Below are 22808 nucleotides of genomic sequence, written 5' to 3'. Positions count from 1 at the left end.
TTGTTGCTGTCTTATCACTTAATCTCATTGATGACAGGTGTCAACGGTGGTCATTGAGGACTCAATTAATTGGTAATTGTATCCTTCTGTAGCTGTTGCGTTCTGTGACTTTTATACTAAGTATTTTCAAAAAGTTTCAGCAAGTTTTATTGCGATTTTTGATTATTTTTGGCTTATCGTTTATATTATTAGTGAGTGGACTCGTCGACATTTAATGATAGGTTGCTAATGAGAAATAGAAAAATATAGTTAGCAGTTTGAGTTCATAGCAGTTGTTTTTTGATGTTGATCCTGTCTTCTCAAAAAATAAAAGCTTTGAATTGTATTTCAGGACTTGTCCTGCTATGTTTTTTGTTTCGTCGTCTCTTTTTTCGTTTTACATATGTTCACACAGCAAAGCTGAAAAGACAAATGTTCTGAATGACCTCTTCCTCTCACTAACGGCGTTTGCGTGATTAGATTTTGATCATGCGTGACTTACTCACTCAATAAAATGACTTTTGACTTTTAAAACTTAAGTTTAATTTGACTTAGTTTAAGGTCAAAGGAACTTATATGTGCACTAAAGGTCCTTAATAAAAGGCTTCTGTGGAATGAATGTTATCAAGCTTTATTAATTTATCGCTGAATGTTTTTTAGCTAGCTTTTTGAGCGGCGTCAAATTTTTTTCAATTTAGATCTGTATCTGTTTCTATCTCTTATACGTCACGCAAGTCTATTCTTTCGCAGCTATTCCGGCAATCTGCTGGCTATGTTTAATCTTTTCAATCAGCCACAAAACTTGAAGTTGAGCAGCCATGTTCTCTTCAGATTATCAATTTACACGCCAATCGTCCGCCTACGGGGAGAGAAACTACTACTGGACATAGATTGGTGTGTGGACACTGTACAGAGACATTCGTGATGGACATCTTACGCGAGGCTGGAATCGGAAGGTGTCCTCACTGCAGACAACAGTCTTCGATTGGACCTCTATATCGGAAGAGGAAGTTACTTATCTATCTGCTATTGTGTATCATTTTTGGCATCTTAACCTTCGTTTGCTTTGTCGTGTTTTACCATTTGAGACAGCAAAGAGGCCTACTAGGTATCTTTGGAGCAATGTTTGCTATCGCGTTAGCCTTGTGTATATATAAACTGGTTTATTTCATCAGATTTAGAGTTTCTAATATTATCGAGTCAAATATACCAGGAGCAGATCCCAATCCAGGCATTCACGACACTACACATAGTGTGTCCTTTAGTGCTAACATTCGCCGGCTGTCGTCATTCAGAAGATCTATTACGTATGGGCGAAGCAGATCGAACACTGGAAGCTCCCATGTTACAATTCCAGTCAGTCAAACTGAAAATGTATAGATACAGATTACTATAAACAATTATTCCACTTCAACGTGAATCGTTTTATCACTCAGAAAAGTTCCCATTTTTATGGTAGTTAAAATTGGATTGCGTAATTTTAGAGGGCAGCTTTTTTAATTGGTTAGCTATCATCGTTGAAATATTCTTCGTTACTGGCTGTAGCATGGTGGTATGCCATACAGAAGGGGTTCATTTTTGTTTCTATGAAGTTGTTTACGACGACTATATTGGTGGACAGTATAAACTAACCCTAGCCAACGTTCGTTCTCATCAAAAACTGATTGTGATTGCCTTTTTAGATCTCAGAAACAAACAAATCTTCTTGTAACCTTATTCTTTTTAATTCGAAGCTTGCACTTAGTTTCTCAATGCCCACTCTTTTGAATAAAAGTATTAAGCTTAATTGATTTAGCGTTTTTTAAAATATACTTGAATAATCTAAATGCTGAAAGCAGCAACATGTTATGCTAAAGATATCAGGCTACTTCCCTCTTTTACTCATATTTCTTTTTGAAAATTGAGTCTTAGGTGTAATATATATCAATCTATCTCAACCATTTTTTATATAAAGAAAACAAAGTTAATGAAATTAAACAATTGAGTACAAGATATAGCAGTTATTTAAATGAATTAAGAACAACAAACAAATTTCTTTGATAGTGATACATGAAAGCATTTTCAAAATTGTTTAGTGGGTCTTTCCTAGTGTATAAACATATAATTACTCAACATCGCGTATCTAATGACTTTTGATTTGTTCCCTAAAGGTGATCTTTGTTCAGTTGTGTAAGCACACACATAATTTCCCGCATAAAATTTTGGTCGCTTTGTTTAGCTGCTAATTGCTCTTGATTCAAAAGCCATTGAATTCAATATTTAAATCAATTATTTACATAGTAAACAGCTATCGCGAACGTACATTATTCGGCTCTGCCGACAAAATGACCCGAGCAGCGTCTAAAGAGACAAGTCCCTGGAGGCGTTCCAATTTACGGCAGCTCAACAAGATCTTTGATGAATGGGATAGACTTAGCGAGCCATTTAACGAAGACCAGCTCAGTTTGACCCTCTCCGAAGCTACTGAATGCTTCAAAATTCAACATCAACTAGACGAACCCTATTTGAAAACAGTTCAGGATGATCAGTACGATACAGAATTCGATCTGATTCAAGACGAGCACGTAGTAGTCCGAAAGAAGCTATTTCAAATTGGAAAAGCCATAGACAAAGTTACTGGAAAAGGTGGCAGAAAATGAGACTATGAATACGTCTTTCGGAGATGCAACAGAGCAACAGCCGCAAGTTACAACGCTATCACAGATACAGCTACCCGAATTCGACGGCATATTCACTGAATGGATAGCCTTTATCGATAAATTCGATACAGCCGTGCACCTCAACACGAAATTGTCAAACAGCCAGTCACTTGTCTATTTAAAGAGTTGACTATCTGGTCCCCCTTAAAAACTATAAAAGGCCTATCATCAACTGACAGCAACTACGAGACGGCAAGAAATCTACTCGAGCAGCGATACAAAATGCTCTCATAATTCTACGCACATTGCAAGCTAGGGCAGGTGACTCCGAGCCTGTGAGCAACATGATTTAAATGAAGTAACTCAGTCGAATAACTCACTTGGCCAACAACTTGATAACATGTGGCTTTTCCTTCTTTTCTCGAAATTGAATGTCGAATCTCAGAAAACATGGGAACTCAAAAATGAAGGCACTGAATGTCTTAAATTTGACGAACTGATGGCCTTTTTAGACAACAGAGTAAGATTTATGGAAATGCTGAACGATCCCATTTCCCCCAAACAACTGAACGTCACTGGATGGGATGAGCCATCGAAGTAAGGCTTCGAACGTCCTAATGTGGTGACTCAATGCAGAGAACGACATGCTCCATGGGCTTGCTCAAATTTCAAGGACTTTTCGGCGAGAGAAGCAGTCTAGCGTCGCCTCCACTAAGTCATGTCAAAATTTTTTGAGCTCAATCTCAAAAGCTATCAATGTTCGTCGCCATCTAGATGCAAAATATGTGAGGGTAAGCATCATACATTTCTACATGAGGCTTTCAATGCTACACCAAGCACACATGCTTGTAGTTTGACTCCAAAATCTTACCAAATGACTATCTTACCAACTGCTCACGTTCAAGTCGGAGGAACAAACGAATACACAATTTAAGAGCATTGTTAGACACTTGAGCCCATATCAATGCAGATACAGCAAAAGCCTTCAGAAAACTGGGATTTGAACCAAAACTTTCAAATGAGAGAATCATAGGAGTCAATCAGAAAGACTCAATGCCAGTCGAGGGTTCACTCAAACTTGAAATTATCCCTAAAACAGTGGAAAAGCATACTCTCAACTGCGTAGTGCTGAAGACAATTACAGGCACCGAAAATCCAAATCAGCCCATTTCAGAGACTGACTACGCAGATTTGGTCAATTACAATTTGGCTGATGATCAATTTTGGCAACCTCGCGAAATATATATACTACTCGGTATTTCTGTATACACACAGATAATAAAGGGACGGATGCTGAAACAGTTCTTTATGCCTCACGGAAACTACGCTAGGCTGGACAATTTCAGAATTGGCTAACCCAGAATCAGCAGATAAACGTAATGCAAATTCGAATGCAATATGCCTCCTTGACAACGAAATCAAGACTTTTTCCAAATTTTGGGAAATCGAAGATGTTCCAGCACTTCCTCCAGCATGTTCACTCCCAAAAAATTGGCAAGCGTTAATCATTCGGTCAGAATGGGAGGCCTCAAATTCGACTTCCAATTGACCAACATGAGGCCATTTTTTTTTCAGACGATCAGGAATGGTTGCCCGACATTGCCGTCAGGCATCTTTTTGGGCAATAAAAACAAGCTTGCCAGATGCCCAAACTAAATAGGCAGAATTCTTTCAAGAGATAATTGAGACATGACATTTAGTACCAGTGCCTGAAAGCGACCATAATCTGCCATCCATAAAGCACTTGTGATGCCACATCACGCACTATGGAATCAAGCTCTACGACTACAAAATTCAGAGGTTTGTATTGCACCAGCAAAAACAACAAACGTAAAAAGTCTCAACGATTGTCTCCTCCTGGTTGGTCCAAAACAACAGCCTGACCTTTTTGAGATACTGATTCAGTTTCGTCTTCATCGCATTTCTCTATCAGGTGATATCACAAAGATGCACCGTCAAATTGAACTGAACGAAAAGGAGCGTAACTTTCATCAGATGTTTTGGCGAGGTAGCCAGAAGCAACCAATAGAGAATTACCGTATGACACGAGTCATGTACGTGGTTTCTTATAGTTCATACCACGCCATCAGGGCACTACGTGATACGCCAAGGTATGCTCCATCAATTCATTGCAAAAATTCATTACTCAACTCATATGTTGACGACTTTCTTGGTGGTGGTGACACATAACAGAAAGTCGTTGGCCTGTTCAAAGACATTACAGCTACTCTAGAACTCTTTGGGATGTCTATTTGCAAGTGGGCAAGCAAGGTTCTGGAAGCATTTTCCCCGGAACTACTAGAAAACTAAGATATTTTCATCGGTGAAAATGACCACACCATCAAAACTCTTGGTCTCAACTGGCAGCCCAGAACAGACATTTGCAACTTCAATAGACCCCAAAGTCAGTGCAACGTAGTTACTACGAGTGTGCCCGAACACGAAGAAACAGTTATTGAGTTCAATCAGTTTCAAAAATTGGATTTTCCACAATTAGCGGTCAACTTTGACTGTGAAAAACTAAGTGAAATCCAGTTACTGGACTTCCAAGCTTGTAATCATGCTACTCCTCGTGTTTGCTTGATTAATTCAATTCAATTTTTAACAGGGTTTAGGCAAGAAAATCACGCAAAAAGGCGAAAAACGGTCAGAACTGATGTCGACGAAAATCTGCAAAAAACGCCCATTGGCGACATCCGAGATGCTGTCCCAGTCACTGATAGCTACCCGAAGTGATCAGATTTTTCAGAACCTGAAAATAACTACTCCAACACAGAGAACTAAAGTCCGAAAAACAAAAATTAGTGGTCAAGTTTTTGGGAAAATTTTTCGAAAAATTTGGTAGCAAAAAAACTATACCATTCGAAAAGTGAACCCTGCCCGATGATTTTTGGTCAAAAAGATTCGAGGTGCAACAGAGATATGTTCTACAAAAGAACGCCGAAGCCACAACCGAACCCAAAAGCTGGTCAAAATTAAGAAGCTAAAAAATCAACTTTTACTTCATCTAACAAAAAAATGTTGATAGATTAAGTTAAGAGCAACTTGTCCCATCCTGAAAACGTCAATATAAGCACTTGAAGAGCAATACCTAGCAATATGGGTAAGGACCCTATCGGTCTCCTAACACCAGTAACGCTTCAATGCAAAATTCTTTTCCAAAGAACTTTGGAACAGGAAATTGGATGGGATGATGATATTGGAGCAAGCATAACCAACCAATATTAAGCCTGGATGAGGGGATTACCTCATCTATCTGAGCTACGTATACCACTCTTTTTGGCCAACTTCTCTAATGAAAAAATACAACTTCACTTATTTGGCGACGCTTCTGAAAAAGCGTACTATATATGCCCGATCACTAGGAGCTTCTCAGACCAAGTCTACATTGCTACCTTCCAAGTCGAAATTGGCGCCCAGAAGAACCCTTAGCATACCGAGACTAAAACTGTGCTCAATGGTTCTTGGAGCGCAGATGATACAAATAGTTCAGAAAACCGTAATCCAAAATTGATATGCAACTGAAATATATGAATGGAGCGATTCAACAGTTGGCTTTGCTTCTACCCCTAGTAGATTCTCAACATTCGTAGCTAACCGTGGGGCCAAAGTCCAACAAATAATTCAACCAGAAAATGGAAATACATGACAACAGAAGAGAATCCAGCCAATCATACTACCCACCCAGTACCAGAACAGATTTCATCCCTTACAATGTGGTGGGGAGGCCCACAATGGCTCTCTGATGGAAACCTGAATCGCCTGAAACAATCAGAAATTGTTCAGTCAACAGAAGTAAAGAAAGAAATAAAATGGAGCGAAATATCACTAGATTTGGGCACTTTTCCCAAACCTCATGGGGAGGAAAACAAGCCGCTCAATGATCAAAACACTGCAGTGGAATCACCAAATCGACCAATTACTCCCTATTGAACGTTACGGAAGTCTCGACAAAGCAATAAGAGCAGCAAAGCAGGTTCTAAAGTTTGCTTACATTTTGCATAAAAAGCCAATCGAGAGAAAAGAATTCACGCGACAAGCATGAAATATGCTTGTTAGAGATGTGCAGAAGCAAAACTATTTTAATGAAAAAAAAATTGCAGAAAAGCCCAAGCATATGTCGAAAATCGAGAGTCCTTCAACTTTACCCATTCATAGATGAGGAAAAAGTTTGAAAGGTTGATGGATGACTAGTACCAGCAGATTGCTTGAAGGAATCTGCCAATTGTTTTTTATCAATTTTGTGTTACAAAAATCACCTTGCGAAGTTAATTGTACTTGACAGCCATCAGCGAGTGTTAAATTCAGGCATAAACGCAACAGTTTTTCATACGCGTCAGAGTGAGATAGTTTGAGTTTGGATAGTTTGAGTGAAAACGTTGACAAGGTCTATAGTTGGAAACTGCATCACATTAGTTTTTTTTAATGGCCGTAACCTTTCTCAACTCTTAGGCGACCTGCCACAAAAACGAGTCAACCCTGCTCCACCATTCAGTAACGTGGGCATAGACTTCGCCGGTCAAATACCTTAGAGATGTGACAAGACTGAAGCCAAATAATATTTGGTAGTTTTCGTGTCTTTTGTTACAAAAACCTTTCTTTTGGATGTCACTAATGCTTTAGATACACAAGAATGCATGAAAGCTATTAGACGAGTCATTTTGCGACGAGGATGCCCAGCTCACATGTTTTCGGACAATGGTGCAAACTTTAAAGGATCATTGCATGACATTATGAAACTCGAAAAGGATCTTGAAAGAGAAATACGGAACTAACTGTTTACCTCAAGTTTTGCTAGACTTAGGCATTAACTGGTCAAAAGTTCCAGCCAATGCTTCACATTTTAGTGGACTATGGGAAGCAGGAGTCATCGATGAAGCTACTGCTGTTCAGAACAATCGGAACTACAGCTAACCTCTATTTGGATCAAGCTATACTACCATGCTATGCCAAGCCGAAGTTATACTTAACTCGAGACCGCTCACATTATCTCAGATGATGCGAAAGAGAGTCATCCCTTAAACGCTGCTATGCTATTTACCGGCTTTCATAATCATCAAGTGCGTTTGGTTGTTCCCCAGTCCAAAAAAATAGGGCGTTTGGTTGTTCCCCAGAAATATGGAAGAAATGGACAACTGAATATTTATCCCTATTACAGACCAGGTCAAAGAAAATGGACGAAAAGCAGAACCTGAAAACAGATTTAGTTTAAATCACAGATGACAAGAGTCCTCCCTTGTCATGGCCTCTGCGAATTGTGCATGAAACGTATACAGGAAATGACAATTTGATCAGAGTAGCCAAAATCAAACAGGAAATAGGAAATTCCCAAACAGACCGTTAGAAAAACTCAAGAAAGATAGCAATCAACACAAGCTAACCTCAATCCAGAAGCTCCGGAAAATAGTCCTGCTGGAAGGAGCCAACTCGATCTCGCCTGCCGTTCTTTCCACGAACACACTTCCGGTACCTGTGTGCTCGGACACGAGAAGCCCTGGCCACTGGCAGTTGGGCTCCCACAAGCCGCACGTCGCAATGACTAAACTTGGTCCAAATATGATTTTTTTTATGGTATAGGATTGAAAAGCGGTTGATGCTATCAAAAACTGACATTTGATCTGAAGTAATTTTTACCTTTTTGATGCTATACATCAACGGGGGCGGCAATGTATACACATATAATTACTCAACAACGCATGTTATGACTTCTGATTTATTCATTAAGACTGATCTTGTTTAAGTTGTGTAAACACACGCATAATTTCCCCTTATAAAAATTCAGTCGCTTTCTTTAGCTGCTAATTTCTCTTGATTCAAAAGCCATTCAATTCAATATTTAATTCAATTCTTTTTATACATAGTAAACGGCCATCGCGAACGTACAGCTAAAATTAGTTTATTTCTCGCCCTTTCTATGTACATTCTCCCTCTAGTTCGGAGTATACAAAGAGTTTAGCTTTGATGTTCTGAAAGATAAGAGAAGGTGCAGAATTTGAGATTTTGTTATAGTAAAAAGGTGAAGGATATAACACAATAAAGATTTCAATAAAATGGAAATCTTGAAGTTTACAGGTTGAAGAGAAGTGATGGGTGTGTAGTTCTATTTATAGGCTTCAGAGTGAGATATTATTTTCCCATTTCATAAAAGTGGGATAAAAGATCCTAATTTGGGAGCATCACAGATGACAACAGTCGTCCCTTGTCATGGCCTCTGAGAATTGTGCATGAAACATATACATGAATTGACAGTTTGGCCAGAAATAGCCAAAATCAAACAGGAAATGGCAAATTCCTAAACAGACCATTAGTAAAACTCAGAAAGATACCAATCAACACAAGCTAACCTCAATCAAGAAGCTCTGGGAAATTGTCCTGCTGAAAGGAGCCAACTCGATCGCGCCTGCCGTCCTTTCCACGAACACACTTCCGGTTCCTGTGTACCCGGACACGGGAAGTCTTGGCCACTAGCAGTTGGACTCCCGCAAGCCGCACTTCGCAAGGACTAAACTTGGTCGAAATATAATTTTTTCTTATGGTACAGGATTGAGTAATGGTTGATGCTATCAAAAACTGACATATGAACTGAAGTAATATTTACATTTTTGTTGCCATACATCAACGGGGGCTGCAATGTATACACATATAATTAATCAACAACGCATGTAATGACTTCTGATTTATTTATTCAGACTGATCTTTGTTAAGTTGTGTAAACACACGCACAATTTCCCGCATAAAAATTCAGTCGATTTCTTTAGCTGCTAATTTCTCTTGACTCAAAAGGCACTCAATTCAATATTTAATTCAATTCTTTATTTACATAGTAAACGGCCATCGCGAACGTACACCTAAAATTAGAGTATTTATTTTGGACCCTTTCTATGTACATTCTCCCTCTAGTTCGGAGTATACAAAGAGAGCTGAGCTTTGATGTTCTGAAAGATAAGAGAAGGTGCGGAATTTGAGATTTTGTTATTGTAAAAAGGTGAAGGATATAACACAATAAAGATTTCAATAAAATGGAAATCTTGAAGTTTACCAGGTTGAACAGAAGTAATGGGTGTATAGTGGTATCTATAGGCGTCAAAGTGGGATATTTTTTCGCATTTCATAAAAGTGGGATAAAAGATCCTAATTTGGGAGAAGACCTCCCCTTTTAGTTTACATCACAGATGACAACAGTCGTCCCTTTTCATGGCCTCTGAGAATTGTGCATGAAACATATACATGAAATGACAGTTTGGTCAGAAGTAGCCAAAATCGAACAGGAAATGGCAAATCCCCAAACAGACCATCAGTAAAACTCAAGAAAGATACCAATCAACACAAGCTAATCTCAATCCAGAAGCTCTGGAAATTGGTCATGCTTAAATGAGGCAACTCGATCTCTCCTGCCGTCCTCTCCACGAACACACTTCCGGTACCTGTGTACCCGGACACGAGAAGCCTTGGTCACTGGCAGTTGGACTCCCACAAGCCGCACTTCGCAAGGTTTAAACTTGGTCCAAATATGACTTTTCTTATTGTTCAGGATTGAAAAGCGGTTGATGCTATCAAAAACTGACATATGATCTGAAGTAATTTTTACCTTTTTGATGCTATAAATCAACGGGGCGGCAATGTATACACATATAATTAATCAACAACGCATGTAATGACTTCTGATTTATTTATTCAGACTGATCTTTGTTAAGTTGTGTAAACACACGCACAATTTCCCGCATAAAAATTCAGTCGATTTCTTTAGCTGCTAATTTCTCTTGATTCAAAAGGCACTCAATTCAATATTTAATTCAATTCTTTATTTAAATAGTAAACGGCCATCGCGAGCGTACACCTAAAATTAGAGTATTTATTTTGCACCCTTTCTATGTACATTCTCCCTCTAGTTCGGAGTATACAAAGAGAGTTTAGCTTTGATGTTCTGAAAGATAAGAGAAGGTGCGGAATTTGAGATTTTGTTTTAGTAAAAAGGTGAGGGTTATAACACAAGATTTCAATAAAATGGAAATCTTGAAGTTTACCAGGTTGAACAGAAGTAATGGGTGTATAGTGGTATTTATAGGCGTCAAAGTGGGATATTTTTTCGCATTTCATAAAAGTGGGATAAAAGATCCTAATTTGGGAGAAGACCTCCCCTTTTAGTTTACATCACAGATGACAACAGTCGTCCCTTTTCATGGCCTCTGAGAATTGTGCATGAAACATATACATGAAATGACAGTTTGGTCAGAAGTAGCCAAAATCGAACAGGAAATGGCAAATCCCCAAACAGACCATCAGTAAAACTCAAGAAAGATACCAATCAACACAAGCTAATCTCAATCCAGAAGCTCTGGAAATTGGTCATGCTTAAATGAGGCAACTCGATCTCTCCTGCCGTCCTCTCCACGAACACACTTCCGGTACCTGTGTACCCCGACACGAGAAGCCTTGATCACTGGCAGTTGGACTCCCACAAGCCGCACTTCCCAAGGTTTAAACTTGGTCCAAATATGGTTTTTCTTATGGTACAGGATTGAAAAGCGGTTGATGCTATCAAAAACTGACATATGAACTGAAGTAATATTTACATTTTTGTTGCCATACATCAACGGGGGCTGCAATGTATAAACATATAATTACTCAAGAACGTGTGTAATGACTTCTGATTTATTCATCTAGAATGATCTTGGTTAAGTGGTGTAAACACACGCATAATTTCCCCGCTTAAAAATTCAGTCGCTTTCTTTAGCTGCTAATTTCTCTTGATTCAAAAGGCACTCAATTCAATATTTAATTCAATTCTTTATTTACATAGTAAATGGCCATCGCGAACGTAAACCTAAAATTAGAGTATTTATTTTGCACCCTTTCTATGAACATTCTCCCTCTAGTTCGGAGTATACAAAGAGAATTTTGCTTTGATGTTCTGAAAGATAAGAGAAGGTGCGGAATTTGAGATTTTGTTATAGTAAAAAGGTGATGGATATAACGCAATAAAGATTTCAATAAAATGGAAATCTTGAAGTTTACCAGGTTGAACAGAAGTAATGGGTGTATAGTGGTATTTGTAGGCGTCAAAGTGGGATATTTTTTTTCGCATTTCATAAAAGTGGGATAGAAGATCCTAATTTGGGAGAAGACCTCCCCTTTTAGTTTACATCACAGATGACAACAGTCGTCCCTTTTCATGGCCTCTGAGAATTGTGCATGAAACATATACATGAAATGACAGTTTGGTCAGAAGTAGCCAAAATCGAACAGGAAATGGCAAATTCCCAAACAGACCATCAGTAATACTCAAGAAAAATACCAATCAACACAAGCTAACCTCAATCCAGAAGCTCTGGAAATTGGTCATGCTTAAATGAGGCAACTCGATCTCTCCTGCCGTCCTCTCCACGAATACACTTCCGGTACCTGTGTACCCGGACACGAGAAGCCTTGGTCACTGGCAGTTGGACTCCCACAAGCCGCACTTCGCAAGGTTTAAACTTGGTCCAAATATGATTTTTCTTATGGTACAGGATTGAATAGCGGTTGATGCTATCAAAAACTGACATATGATCTGAAGTAATTTTTACCTTTTTGATGCTATACATCAACGGGGGCGGCAATGTATACACATATAATTACTCAACAACGCATGTTATGACTTCTGATTTATTCATTAAGACTGATCTTTGTAAAGTTGTGTAAACACACGCACAGTTTCCCGCATAAAAATTCAGTCGATTTCTTTAGCTGCTTATTTCTCTTGATTCAAAAGCCATTGAATTCAACATTTACTTCACTTTTTTATTTACACAGGAAGCAGCCATCGCGAACGTACACCTTGTATTAGAGTAATTTTTCCCACCCTTTCTTTGTCCATTCTCCGTCTAGTTGGGAGTATACAAAGAGTTTAGCTCTGATAATCTGAAAGATAAGAGAAGTTGCGGAGTTTTAGGTTTTTGTTATAGTAAAAAGGTGAAGAATATGATACAATAAAAGATTTCAATAAAATTGATACCTTGAAGATTAACAGGTTGAAGAGAAGTAATTAGTGTATATTTCTATTTATAGGCGTCAAAGTGGGATAAAGTTTTCCCATTTCATAAAACTCGGAGTAAAGATCCTATTGTGGGAGAAAACCTCCCCTTTTAGTTTACATCACAGATGACAACAGTCCTCCCTTGTCATGGCCTCTGACAATTGTGCTTGAAACATATACAGGAAATGTCAATTTGGTCAGAGTAGCCAAAATCAAACAGGAAATGGCAAATTTCCAAACAGACCATTAGTAAAACTCAGAAAGATACCAATCAACACAAGCTAACCTCAATCCAGAAGCTTTAAAAATTGGTCCCGCTGAAAGAAGCCAGTTCGATCTGGCCTGCGTGCTTTCCACGAACCGACGTCCGGTACCTGTGTACCCGGACACGAGAAGCCTTGGTCACTGGCAGTTGGACTCCCACAAGCCGCACTTCGCAAGGTTTAAACTTGGTCCAAATATGATTTTTCTTATGGTACAGGATTGAAAAGCGGTTGATGCTATCAAAAACTGACATTTGATCTGAAGTAATTTTTACCTTTTTGATGCTATACATCAACGGGGGCGGCAATGTATACACATATAATTACTCAACAACGCATGTTATGACTTCTGATTTATTCATTAAGACTGATCTTTGTTAAGTTGTGTAAACACACGCACAGTTTCCCGCATAAAAGTTCAGTCGATTTCTTTAGCTGCTTATTTCTCTTGATTCAAAAGCCATTGAATTCAACATTTACTTCACTTCTTTATTTACACAGGAAGCAGCCATCGCGAACGTACACCTTGTATTAGAGTAATTTTTCCCACCCTTTCTTTGTCCATTCTCCGTCTAGTTGGGAGTATACAAAGAGTTTAGCTCTGATAATCTGAAAGATAAGAAGTTGCGGAGTTTTAGGTTTTTATAGTAAAAAGGTGAAGAATATGATACAATAAAAGATTTCAATAAAATTGATACCTTGAAGATTAACAGGTTGAAGAGAAGTAATTAGTGTATATTTCTATTTATAGGCGTCAAAGTGGGATAAAGTTTTCCCATTTCATAAAACTCGGAGTAAAGATCCTATTGTGGGAGAAAACCTCCCCTTTTAGTTTACATCACAGATGACAACAGTCCTCCCTTGTCATGGCCTCTGACAATTGTGCTTGAAACATATACAGGAAATGTCAATTTGGTCAGAGTAGCCAAAATCAAACAGGAAATGGCAAATTTCCAAACAGACCATTAGTAAAACTCAGAAAGATACCAATCAACACAAGCTAACCTCAATCCAGAAGCTTTAAAAATTGGTCCCGCTGAAAGAAGCCAGTTCGATCTGGCCTGCGTGCTTTCCACGAACCGACTTCCGGTACCTGTGTACCCGGACACGAGAAGCCTTGGCCACTGGCAGTTAGACTCCCACATGCCGCACTTCTCAAGGACTAAACTTGGTCCAAATATGTGTTTTCTTATGCTACAGGATTGAATAGCGGCTGATGCTATCAAAAACTGAGATACGATCTGAAGTAATTTTTACATTTTTGATGCCATACTTCAGCGGGGGCGGCAATGTATAAACATATAATTACTCAACAACGCATGTAATGACTTTTGATTCATTCATTAAGACTGATCTTTGTTAAGTTGTGTAAACACACGCAATTTTTCCGCGCATAAAAATTTAGTCGCTTTCTTTGGCTGCTAATTTTTCTTGATTAAAAAGCCATTGAATTGAATATTTAATTCAATTTTTTATTTACACAGGAAACAGCCATCGCGAATGTACACCTAGTTTTAGAGTATTTATTTTGCACCCTTTCTATGTACATTCGCCGTCTAGTTGGGAGTATAGAAAGAGAATCCAACTTTGATGTTCTGAAAGATAAGAGGAGGTGCGGAATTTGAGTTTTTGTTATATTAAAAAGGTCAATGATAAAATACAATAAAAGATTTCATTAAAATGGATATCTTGAAAATTACCAAGTTGAAGAGAAGCAATGTCTGTATAGTTGTTTATAGGCGTCAAAATAGGATATTATTTTCCCATTTCATAAAAGTGGGATATAAGATCCTATTGTGGGAGAAAACGTCCCCTTTTAGTTAACATCACTGATGACAACAGTCCTCCCTTGTCATAGCCTCTGAGAATTGTGCATGAAACATATACAGGAAGTGACAATTTGGTCATAGTAGCCAAAATCAAACAGTAAATTGCAAATTCCCAAACACAATTAGTAAAACTCAAAGGTACCAATCAACAAGAGCTAACCTCAAGCCAGAAGCTCTGGAAAATGGTCCTGCTTAAAGGAGCCAACTCGATCTCGCCTGCCGTCCTCTCCACGAACACACTTCCGGTACCTGTGTACACGGACACGAGAAGCCTTGGTCACTGGCAGTTGGACTCCCACAAGCCGCACTTCGCAAGGTTTAAACTTGTTCCAAATATGATTTTTCTTGTGGCACAGGATTGAATATTAGTTGGTGCTATCAAAAACTGACATATGATCTGAAGTAATTTTTACCTTTTTGATGCCATACATCAACGGGGGCGGCAATGTATACACATATAATTAATCAACAACGCATGTAATGACTTCTGATTTATTTATTCAGACTGATCTTTGTTAAGTTGTGTAAACACACGCACAATTTCCCCCATAAAAATTCAGTCGATTTCTTTAGCTGCTAATTTCTGTTGATTCAGAAGCCATTCATTTCAATATTTAATTTATTTCTTTGTTTACATAGTAAACAGTCGTCGCGAACGTACACCTTATATTAGAGTATTTATTTTGCACCCTTTCTATGTCCATTCTCCGTCGAGTTGGGAGTATACAAAGAGAGTTTAGCTCTGATAATCTGAAAGATCAGAGAAGTTGCGGAATTTGAGTTTTTTTAAAGTAAAAAGATGAAGGATGTACAATGAAAGATTTCATAAAATTGATATCTTGAGGATTACCAGGTTGAAGAGAATTAATGTATGTATAGTTGTTTAAAGGCGTCAAATTGGGATATTTTTTTCCATTTCATAAAAGTGGGATATAAGATCCTATTGTGAGAGAAAACCTCCACTTTTAGTTTACATCACAGATGACAACAGTCCTCCCTTGTCATGGCATCTGAGAATTGTGCATGAAACATATACAGGAAGTGACATTTTGGTCAGAGTAGCCAAAACCAAACAGTAAATGGCAAATTCCCAAACACCATTAGTAAAACTCAAAGATGCCAATCAACACAAGCTAACCTCCATCCAGAAGCTTCGAAAATTGGTCCTGCTTAAATGAGCCAACTTGATCTCTCCTGCCGTCCTCTCCACGAGCACACTTCCGGTACCTGTGTACCCGGACACGAGAAGGCTTGGCCACTGGCAGTTGGACTCCCACAAGCCGCACTTCGCAAGGTTTAAACTTGGTCCAATTATGATTTTTCTCGTACAGGATTGAATAGCGGTTGATGCTATCAAAAACTGAGATATGATCTGAAGTAATTTTTACATTTTTGATGCCATACATCAGCGGGGGCGGCAATGTATAAACATATAACTACTCAACAACGCATGTAATGACTTCTGATTTATTAATTAAGACTGATCTTTCTTAACTTGTGTAAACACACGCATATTTTTTGCATAAAAATTCAGTCGCTTTCTTTAGCTGCTAATTTCTCTTGATTCAAAAGCCATTGATTTCAATATTTACTTCGTTTCTTTATTTACACAGGAAACACCCATCTCGAACGTACACCTAGTATTAGAGTATTTCTTTTGCACCCTTTCTATGTACATTCTCCGTCTAGTTGGTAGTATAGAAAGAGAATCTAACTTTGATGTTCTGAAAGATAAGAGAAGGTGCAGAATTTGAGATTTTGTTATATTAAAAGGATGAAGGATATAATACAATAAAAGATTTTACTAAAATGGATGTCTTGAAGATTACCAAGTTGAAGAGAAGCAATGTGTGTATAGTTGTTTATAGGCGTCAAAATGTAATATTTTTTGCCATTTCATAAAGTTGGGATATAAGATCCTATTGTGGGAGAAAACCTCCCCTTTTTGTTTACATCACAGATGACAACAGTCCTCCCTGGTCATGTCCTCTGAGAATTGTGCACGAAACATATACAGGAAGTGACAATTTGGTCAGAGTAGCCAAAATCAAACAGTAAATGGCAAATACCATTAGTAAAACTCAAAGTTACCAATCAACACAAGCTAACTTCAATCCAGAAGCTCTGGAAAATGATCCTGCTTAAATGAGGCAACTCGATCTCTCCTGCCGTCCTCTCCACGAACACACTTCTGGTACCTGTGTACCCGGACACGAGAAGCATTGGCCACTGACAGTTGGACTCCCACAAGCCGCACTTCGCAAGGTTTAAACTTGGTCCAAATATGATTCTTCTTATGGTACAGGTTTGAATAGCGGTTGATGCTATCAAAAACTGACATATGATCTGAAGTAATTTTTACCTTTTTGATGCCATACATCAGCGGGGGTGGCAATGTATAAACATATAATTACTCAACAACGCATGTAATGACTTCTGATTTATTCATTAAGACTGATCTTTGTTAACTTGTGTAAACACACGCCTTTTTTTGCATAAAAATTCAGTCGCTTTCTTTAGCTGCTATTTTCTCTTGATTCAAAAGCCATTGAATTCAATATTTAATTATTTTTTTTATTTACACAGGAAACAGCCATCGCGAACGTACACCTATGCACTCTTTCTATTTACATTCTCCGTCTAGTTGGGAGTATAGAAAGAGAATCTAACTTTGATGTTCTGAAAGATAAGAAAAGGTGCGGAATTTGAGTTTTTGTTATATTAAAAAGGTCAATGATAAGATACAATAAAAGATTTAATTAAAATGGATATCTTGAAAATTACCAAGTTGAAGAGAAGCAATATATGTATTGTTGTTTGTAGGCGTCAAAATGTGATATTAGTTTCCCATTTCATAAAATTGGGATATAGGATCCTGTTGTGGGAGAAAATCTCCCCTTTTTTTTACATCACAGATGACAACAGTCCTCCCTGGTCATGAACTCTGAGAATTTTGCATGAAACATATGCAGGAAGTGACAATTTGGTTAGAGTAGCCAAAATCAAACAGTAAGTGGCAAATTCCCAAACACCATTAGTAAAACTCAAAGATGCCAATCAACACAAGCTAACCTGAATCCAGAAGCTCTGGAAAATGGTCATGCTTAAATGAGGCAACTCGATCTCTCCTGCCGTCCTCTCCACGAACACACTTCCGGTACCTGTGTACCGGGACACGAGAAGCCTTGGTCACTGGCAGGGACTCCCACAAGCCGCACTTCGCAAGGTATAAACTTGGTCCAAATATGATTTTTCTTATGGTACAGGATTGAATAGCGGTTGATGCTATCAAAAACTGACATATTATCTGAAGTAATTTTTACATTTTTGATGCCATACATCAACGGGGGCGGCAATGTATACACATATAATTACTCAACAACGTATGTAATGACTTCTGATTTATTCATTAAGACTGATCTTTGTTAAGTTGTGTAAACACACGCACAGTTTCCCGCATAAAAATTCAGTCGATATCTTTAGCTGCTAATTTCTCTTTATTCAGAAGCCATTAAATTCAGTATTTAATTTATTTCTTTATTTACATAGTAAACAATCATCGCGAACGTACACCTTGTATAAGAGTATTTATTTTGCACCCTTTATGTCCATTCTCCGTCTAGTTGGGAGATACAAAGAGAGTTTAGCTCTGATAATCTGAAAGATAAGAGAAGGTGCTGAATTTGAGTTTTTGTTATAGTAAAAAGGCGAAGTAAATCATACCATAAAGGATTTCATAAATTTGATACCTTGAAGACTAACAAGTTGAAGAGAAGCAATGTGTGTATAGTTGTTTATAGGCGTCAAAATTGGATATTATTTTCCCGTTTCATAGAAATGGGATTTAAGACCCTATTATGGGAGAAAAGCTCCCCTTTTAGTTTACATCACAGATGACAACAGTCCTCCCTTGTCATGGCCTCTGAGAATTGTGCATGAAACATATACAGGAAGTGACAGTTTGGTCGGAGTAGCCAAAATCAAACAGTAAATGGCAAATTCCCAAACACCATTAGTAAAACTCAAAGATGCAAATCAACACAAGCTAACCTCAATCCAGAAGCTCTGAAAAATGGTCCTGCTGAAAGGAGCCATCTCGATCTCGCCTGCCGTCCTTTCCACGAACACACTTCCGGTACCTGTGTACACGGACACGAGAAGCCTTGGTCACTGGCAGTTGGACTCCCACAAGCCGCACTTCGCAAGGTTTAAACTTGGTCCAAATATGGTTTTTCTTATGGTACAGGATTGAATAGCGGTTGATGCTATCAAAAACTGACATATTATCTGAAGTAATTTTTACCTTTTTGATGCCATACATCAACGGGGGCGGCAATGTATACACATATAATTACTCAACAACGTATGTAATGACTTCTGATTTATTCATTAAGACTGATCTTTGTTAAGTTGTGTAAACAAACGCACAGTTTCCCGCATAAAAATTCAGTCGATATCTTAAGCTGCTAATTTCTCTTTATTCAGAAGCCATTCAATTCAGTATTTAATTTATTTCTTTATTTACATAGTAAACAGTCTTCGCGAACGTACACCTTGTATAAGAGTATTTATTTTGCACCCTTTATGTCCATTCTCCGTCTAGTTGGGAGATACAAAGAGAGTTTAGCTCTGATAATCTGAAAGATAAGAGAAGGTGCTGAATTTGAGTTTTTGTTATAGTAAAAAGGCGAAGTAAATCATACCATAAAAGATTTCATAAAATTGATACCTTGAAGACTAACAAGTTGAAGAGAAGCAATGTGTGTATAGTTGTTTATAGGCGTCAAAATGGGATATTATTTTCCCGTTTCATAGAAATGGGATATAAGACCCTATTATGGGAGAAAAGCTCCCCTTTTAGTTTACATCAAAGATGACAACAGTCCTCCCTTGTCATGGCCTCTGAGAATTGTGCATGAAACATATACAGGAAGTGACAATTTGGTCGGAGTAGCCAAAATCAAACAGTAAATGGCAAATTCCCAAACACCATTAGTAAAACTCAAAGATGCAAATCAACACAAGCTAACCTCAATCCAGAAGCTCTGAAAAATGGTCCTGCTGAAAGGAGCCATCTCGATCTCGCCTGCCGTCCTTTCCACGAACACACTTCCGGTACCTGTGTACACGGACACGAGAAGCCTTGGTCACTGGCAGTTGGACTCCCACAAGCCGCACTTCGCAAGGTTTAAACTTGGTCCAAATATGATTTTTTACGGTACAGGATTGAATAGCGGTTGATGCTTTCAAAAACTGACATATGATCTGAAGTAACTTCTACCTTTTTGATGCCATACATCAACGGGGTCGGCAATGTATACACATATAATTACTCAACAACGCATGTAATGACTTCTGATTTATTCATTAAGACTGATCTTTGTTAAGTAGTGTAAACACACGCACAGTTTCCCGCATAAAAATTCAGTCGATATCTTTAGCTGCTAATTTTTCTTTATTCAGAAGCCATTCAATTCAGTATTTAATTTATTTCTTTGTCTACATAGTAAACAGTCATCGCGAGCGTACACATTGTATTAGAGTATTTATTTTGCACCCTTTCTATGTCCATTCTCAGTCTAGTTAGGAGTATACAGAGAGAGTTTAGCTCTGATAATCTGAAAGATAAGAGAAGGTGCGGAATTTGAGTTTTTGTTATAGTAAAAAGGCGAAGTAAATCATACCATAAAAGATTTCATAAAATTGATACCTTGAAGACTAACAAGTTGAAGAGAAGCAATGTGTGTATAGTTGTTTATAGGCGTCAAAATGGGATATTATTTTCCCGTTTCATAGAAATGGGATATAAGACCCTATTATGGGAGAAAAGCTCCCCTTTTAGTTTACATCACAGATGACAACAGTCCTCCCTTGTCATGGCCTCTGAGAATTGTGCATGAAACATATACAGGAAGTGACAGTTTGGTCGGAGTAGCCAAAATCAAACAGTAAATGGCAAATTCCTAAACACCATTAGTAAAACTCAAAGATGCAAATCAACACAAGCTAACCTCAATCCAGAAGCTCTGAAAAATGGTCCTGCTGAAAGGAGCCATCTCGATCTCGCCTGCCGTCCTTTCCACGAACACACTTCCGGTACCTGTGTACACGGACACGAGAAGCCTTGGTCACTGGCAGTTGGACTCCCACAAGCCGCACTTCGCAAGGTTTAAACTTGGTCCAAATATGGTTTTTCTTATGGTACAGGATTGAATAGCGGGTGATGCTATCAAAAACTGACATATTATCTGAAGTAATTTTTACCTTTTTGATGCCATACATCAACGGGGGCGGCAATGTATACACATATATTTACTCAACAACGCATGTAATGACTTCTGAATTATTCATTAAGACTGATCTTTGTTAAGTTGTGTAAACACACGCACAGTTTCCCGCATAAAAATTCAGTCGATATCTTTTGCTGCTAATTTCTCTTTATTCAGAAGCCATTCAATTCAGTATTTAATTTATTTCTTTGTCTACATAGTAAACAGTCATCGCGAGCGTACACATTGTATTAGAGTATTTATTTTGCACCCTTTCTATGTCCATTCTCAGTCTAGTTGGGAGTATACAGAGAGAGTTTAGCTCTGATAATCTGAAAGATAAGAGAAGGTGCGGAATTTGAGTTTTTGTTATAGTAAAAAGGCGAAGTAAATCATACCATAAAAGATTTCATAAAATTGATACCTTGAAGACTAACAAGTTGAAGAGAAGCAATGTGTGTATAGTTGTTTATAGGCGTCAAAATGGGATATTATTTTCCCATTTCATAGAAGTGGGATATAAGACCCTATTGTGGGAGAAAACCTCCCCTTTTAGTTTACATCACAGATGACAACAGTCCTCCCTTGTCATGGCCTCTGAGAATTGTGCATGAAACATATACAGGAAGTGACAACTTGGTCGGAGTAGCCAAAGTCAAACAGTAAATGGCAAATTTCCAAACACCATTAGTAAAACTCAAAGATGCCAATCAACACAAGCTAACCTCAATCCAGAAGCTCTGGAAAATGGCCCTGTTGGAAGAGGCCAACTCGATCTCGCCTGCCATCCTTTCAAAGAACACACTTCTGGTACCTGTGTACACGGACACGAGAAGCCCTGGCCACTGGCAGTTGGGCTCCCACAAGCCGCACGTCGCAATGACTAAACTTGGTCCAAATATGATTTTTCTTATGGTACAGGATTGAATAGCGGTTGATGCTATCAAAAACTGACATATGATTTGAAGTAATTTTTACCTTTTTGATGCCATACATCAACGGGGGCGGCAATGTATACACATATAATTACTCAACAACGCATGTAATGACTTCTGATTTATTCATTAAGACTGATCTTTGTTAAGTAGTGTAAACACACGCACAGTTTCCCGCATAAAAATTCAGTCGATATCTTTAGCTGCTAATTTTTCTTTATTCAGAAGCCATTCAATTCAGTATTTAATTTATTTCTTTGTTCACATAGTAAACAGTCATCGCGAACGTACACATTGTGTTAGAGTATTTATTTTGCACCCTTTCTATATCCATTCTCCGTCTAGTTGGGAGTATACAAAGAGAGTTTAGCTCTGATAATCTGAAAGATAAGAGAAGGTGCGGAATTTGAGTTTTTGTTATAGTAAAAAGGCGAAGTAAATCATACCATAAAAGATTTCATAAAATTGATACCTTGAAGACTAACAAGTTGAAGAGAAGCAATGTGTGTATAGTTGTTTATAGGCGTCAAAATGGGATATTATTTTCCCGTTTCATAGAAGTGGGATATAAGACCCTATTGTGGGAGAAAACCTCCCCTTTTAGTTTACATCACAGATGACAACAGTCCTCCCTTGTCATGGCCTCTGAGAATTGTTTATGAAACGTATACAGGAAGTGACAATTTGGTCGGAGTAGCCAAAATCAAACAGTAAATGGCAAATTCCCAAACACCATTAGTAAAACTCAAAGATGCCAATCAACACAAGCGAACCTCAATCCAGAAGTTCTGAAAAATGGTCCTGCTGAAAGGAGCCATCTCGATCTCGCCTGACGTCCTTTCCACGAACACACTTCCCGTACCTGTGTACACGGACACG

General features: G+C 38.2%; 2 protein-coding genes across 4 annotated transcripts in view; both read left to right on the top strand.

Annotated features, from left to right (window-relative positions):
* Positions 1-22808, top strand: part of LOC142342273 (protein Dr1-like) — a 514279-nt gene that overhangs the window by 444293 nt on the left and 47178 nt on the right. The window lies entirely within an intron of this gene.
* Positions 1-22808, top strand: part of LOC142342272 (type 1 phosphatidylinositol 4,5-bisphosphate 4-phosphatase-like) — a 42340-nt gene that overhangs the window by 5599 nt on the left and 13933 nt on the right. Inside the window, exon 3 of one of the 2 annotated variants that reach the window (XR_012759163.1) lies at positions 811-1645. Coding sequence is in view for 1 of the 2 variants with exons in the window: in XM_075393552.1 (XP_075249667.1) it covers positions 811-1359 (549 nt within the window). In the remaining variant the exon portion in view is untranslated. Of the gene's footprint in view, positions 1-810; positions 1724-22808 lie in introns of those variants that run through there. The other variant, XM_075393552.1, reaches the window with a different exon arrangement.

This window comes from Convolutriloba macropyga, chromosome 7 (assembly GCF_964194025.1).
Source record: "Convolutriloba macropyga chromosome 7, txConMacr16.3, whole genome shotgun sequence".
NCBI lineage: Eukaryota > Metazoa > Xenacoelomorpha > Acoela > Convolutidae > Convolutriloba > Convolutriloba macropyga.
Note: the sequence above shows the minus strand (reverse complement) of the source record. Positions and strands in the feature narration are given on the sequence as shown.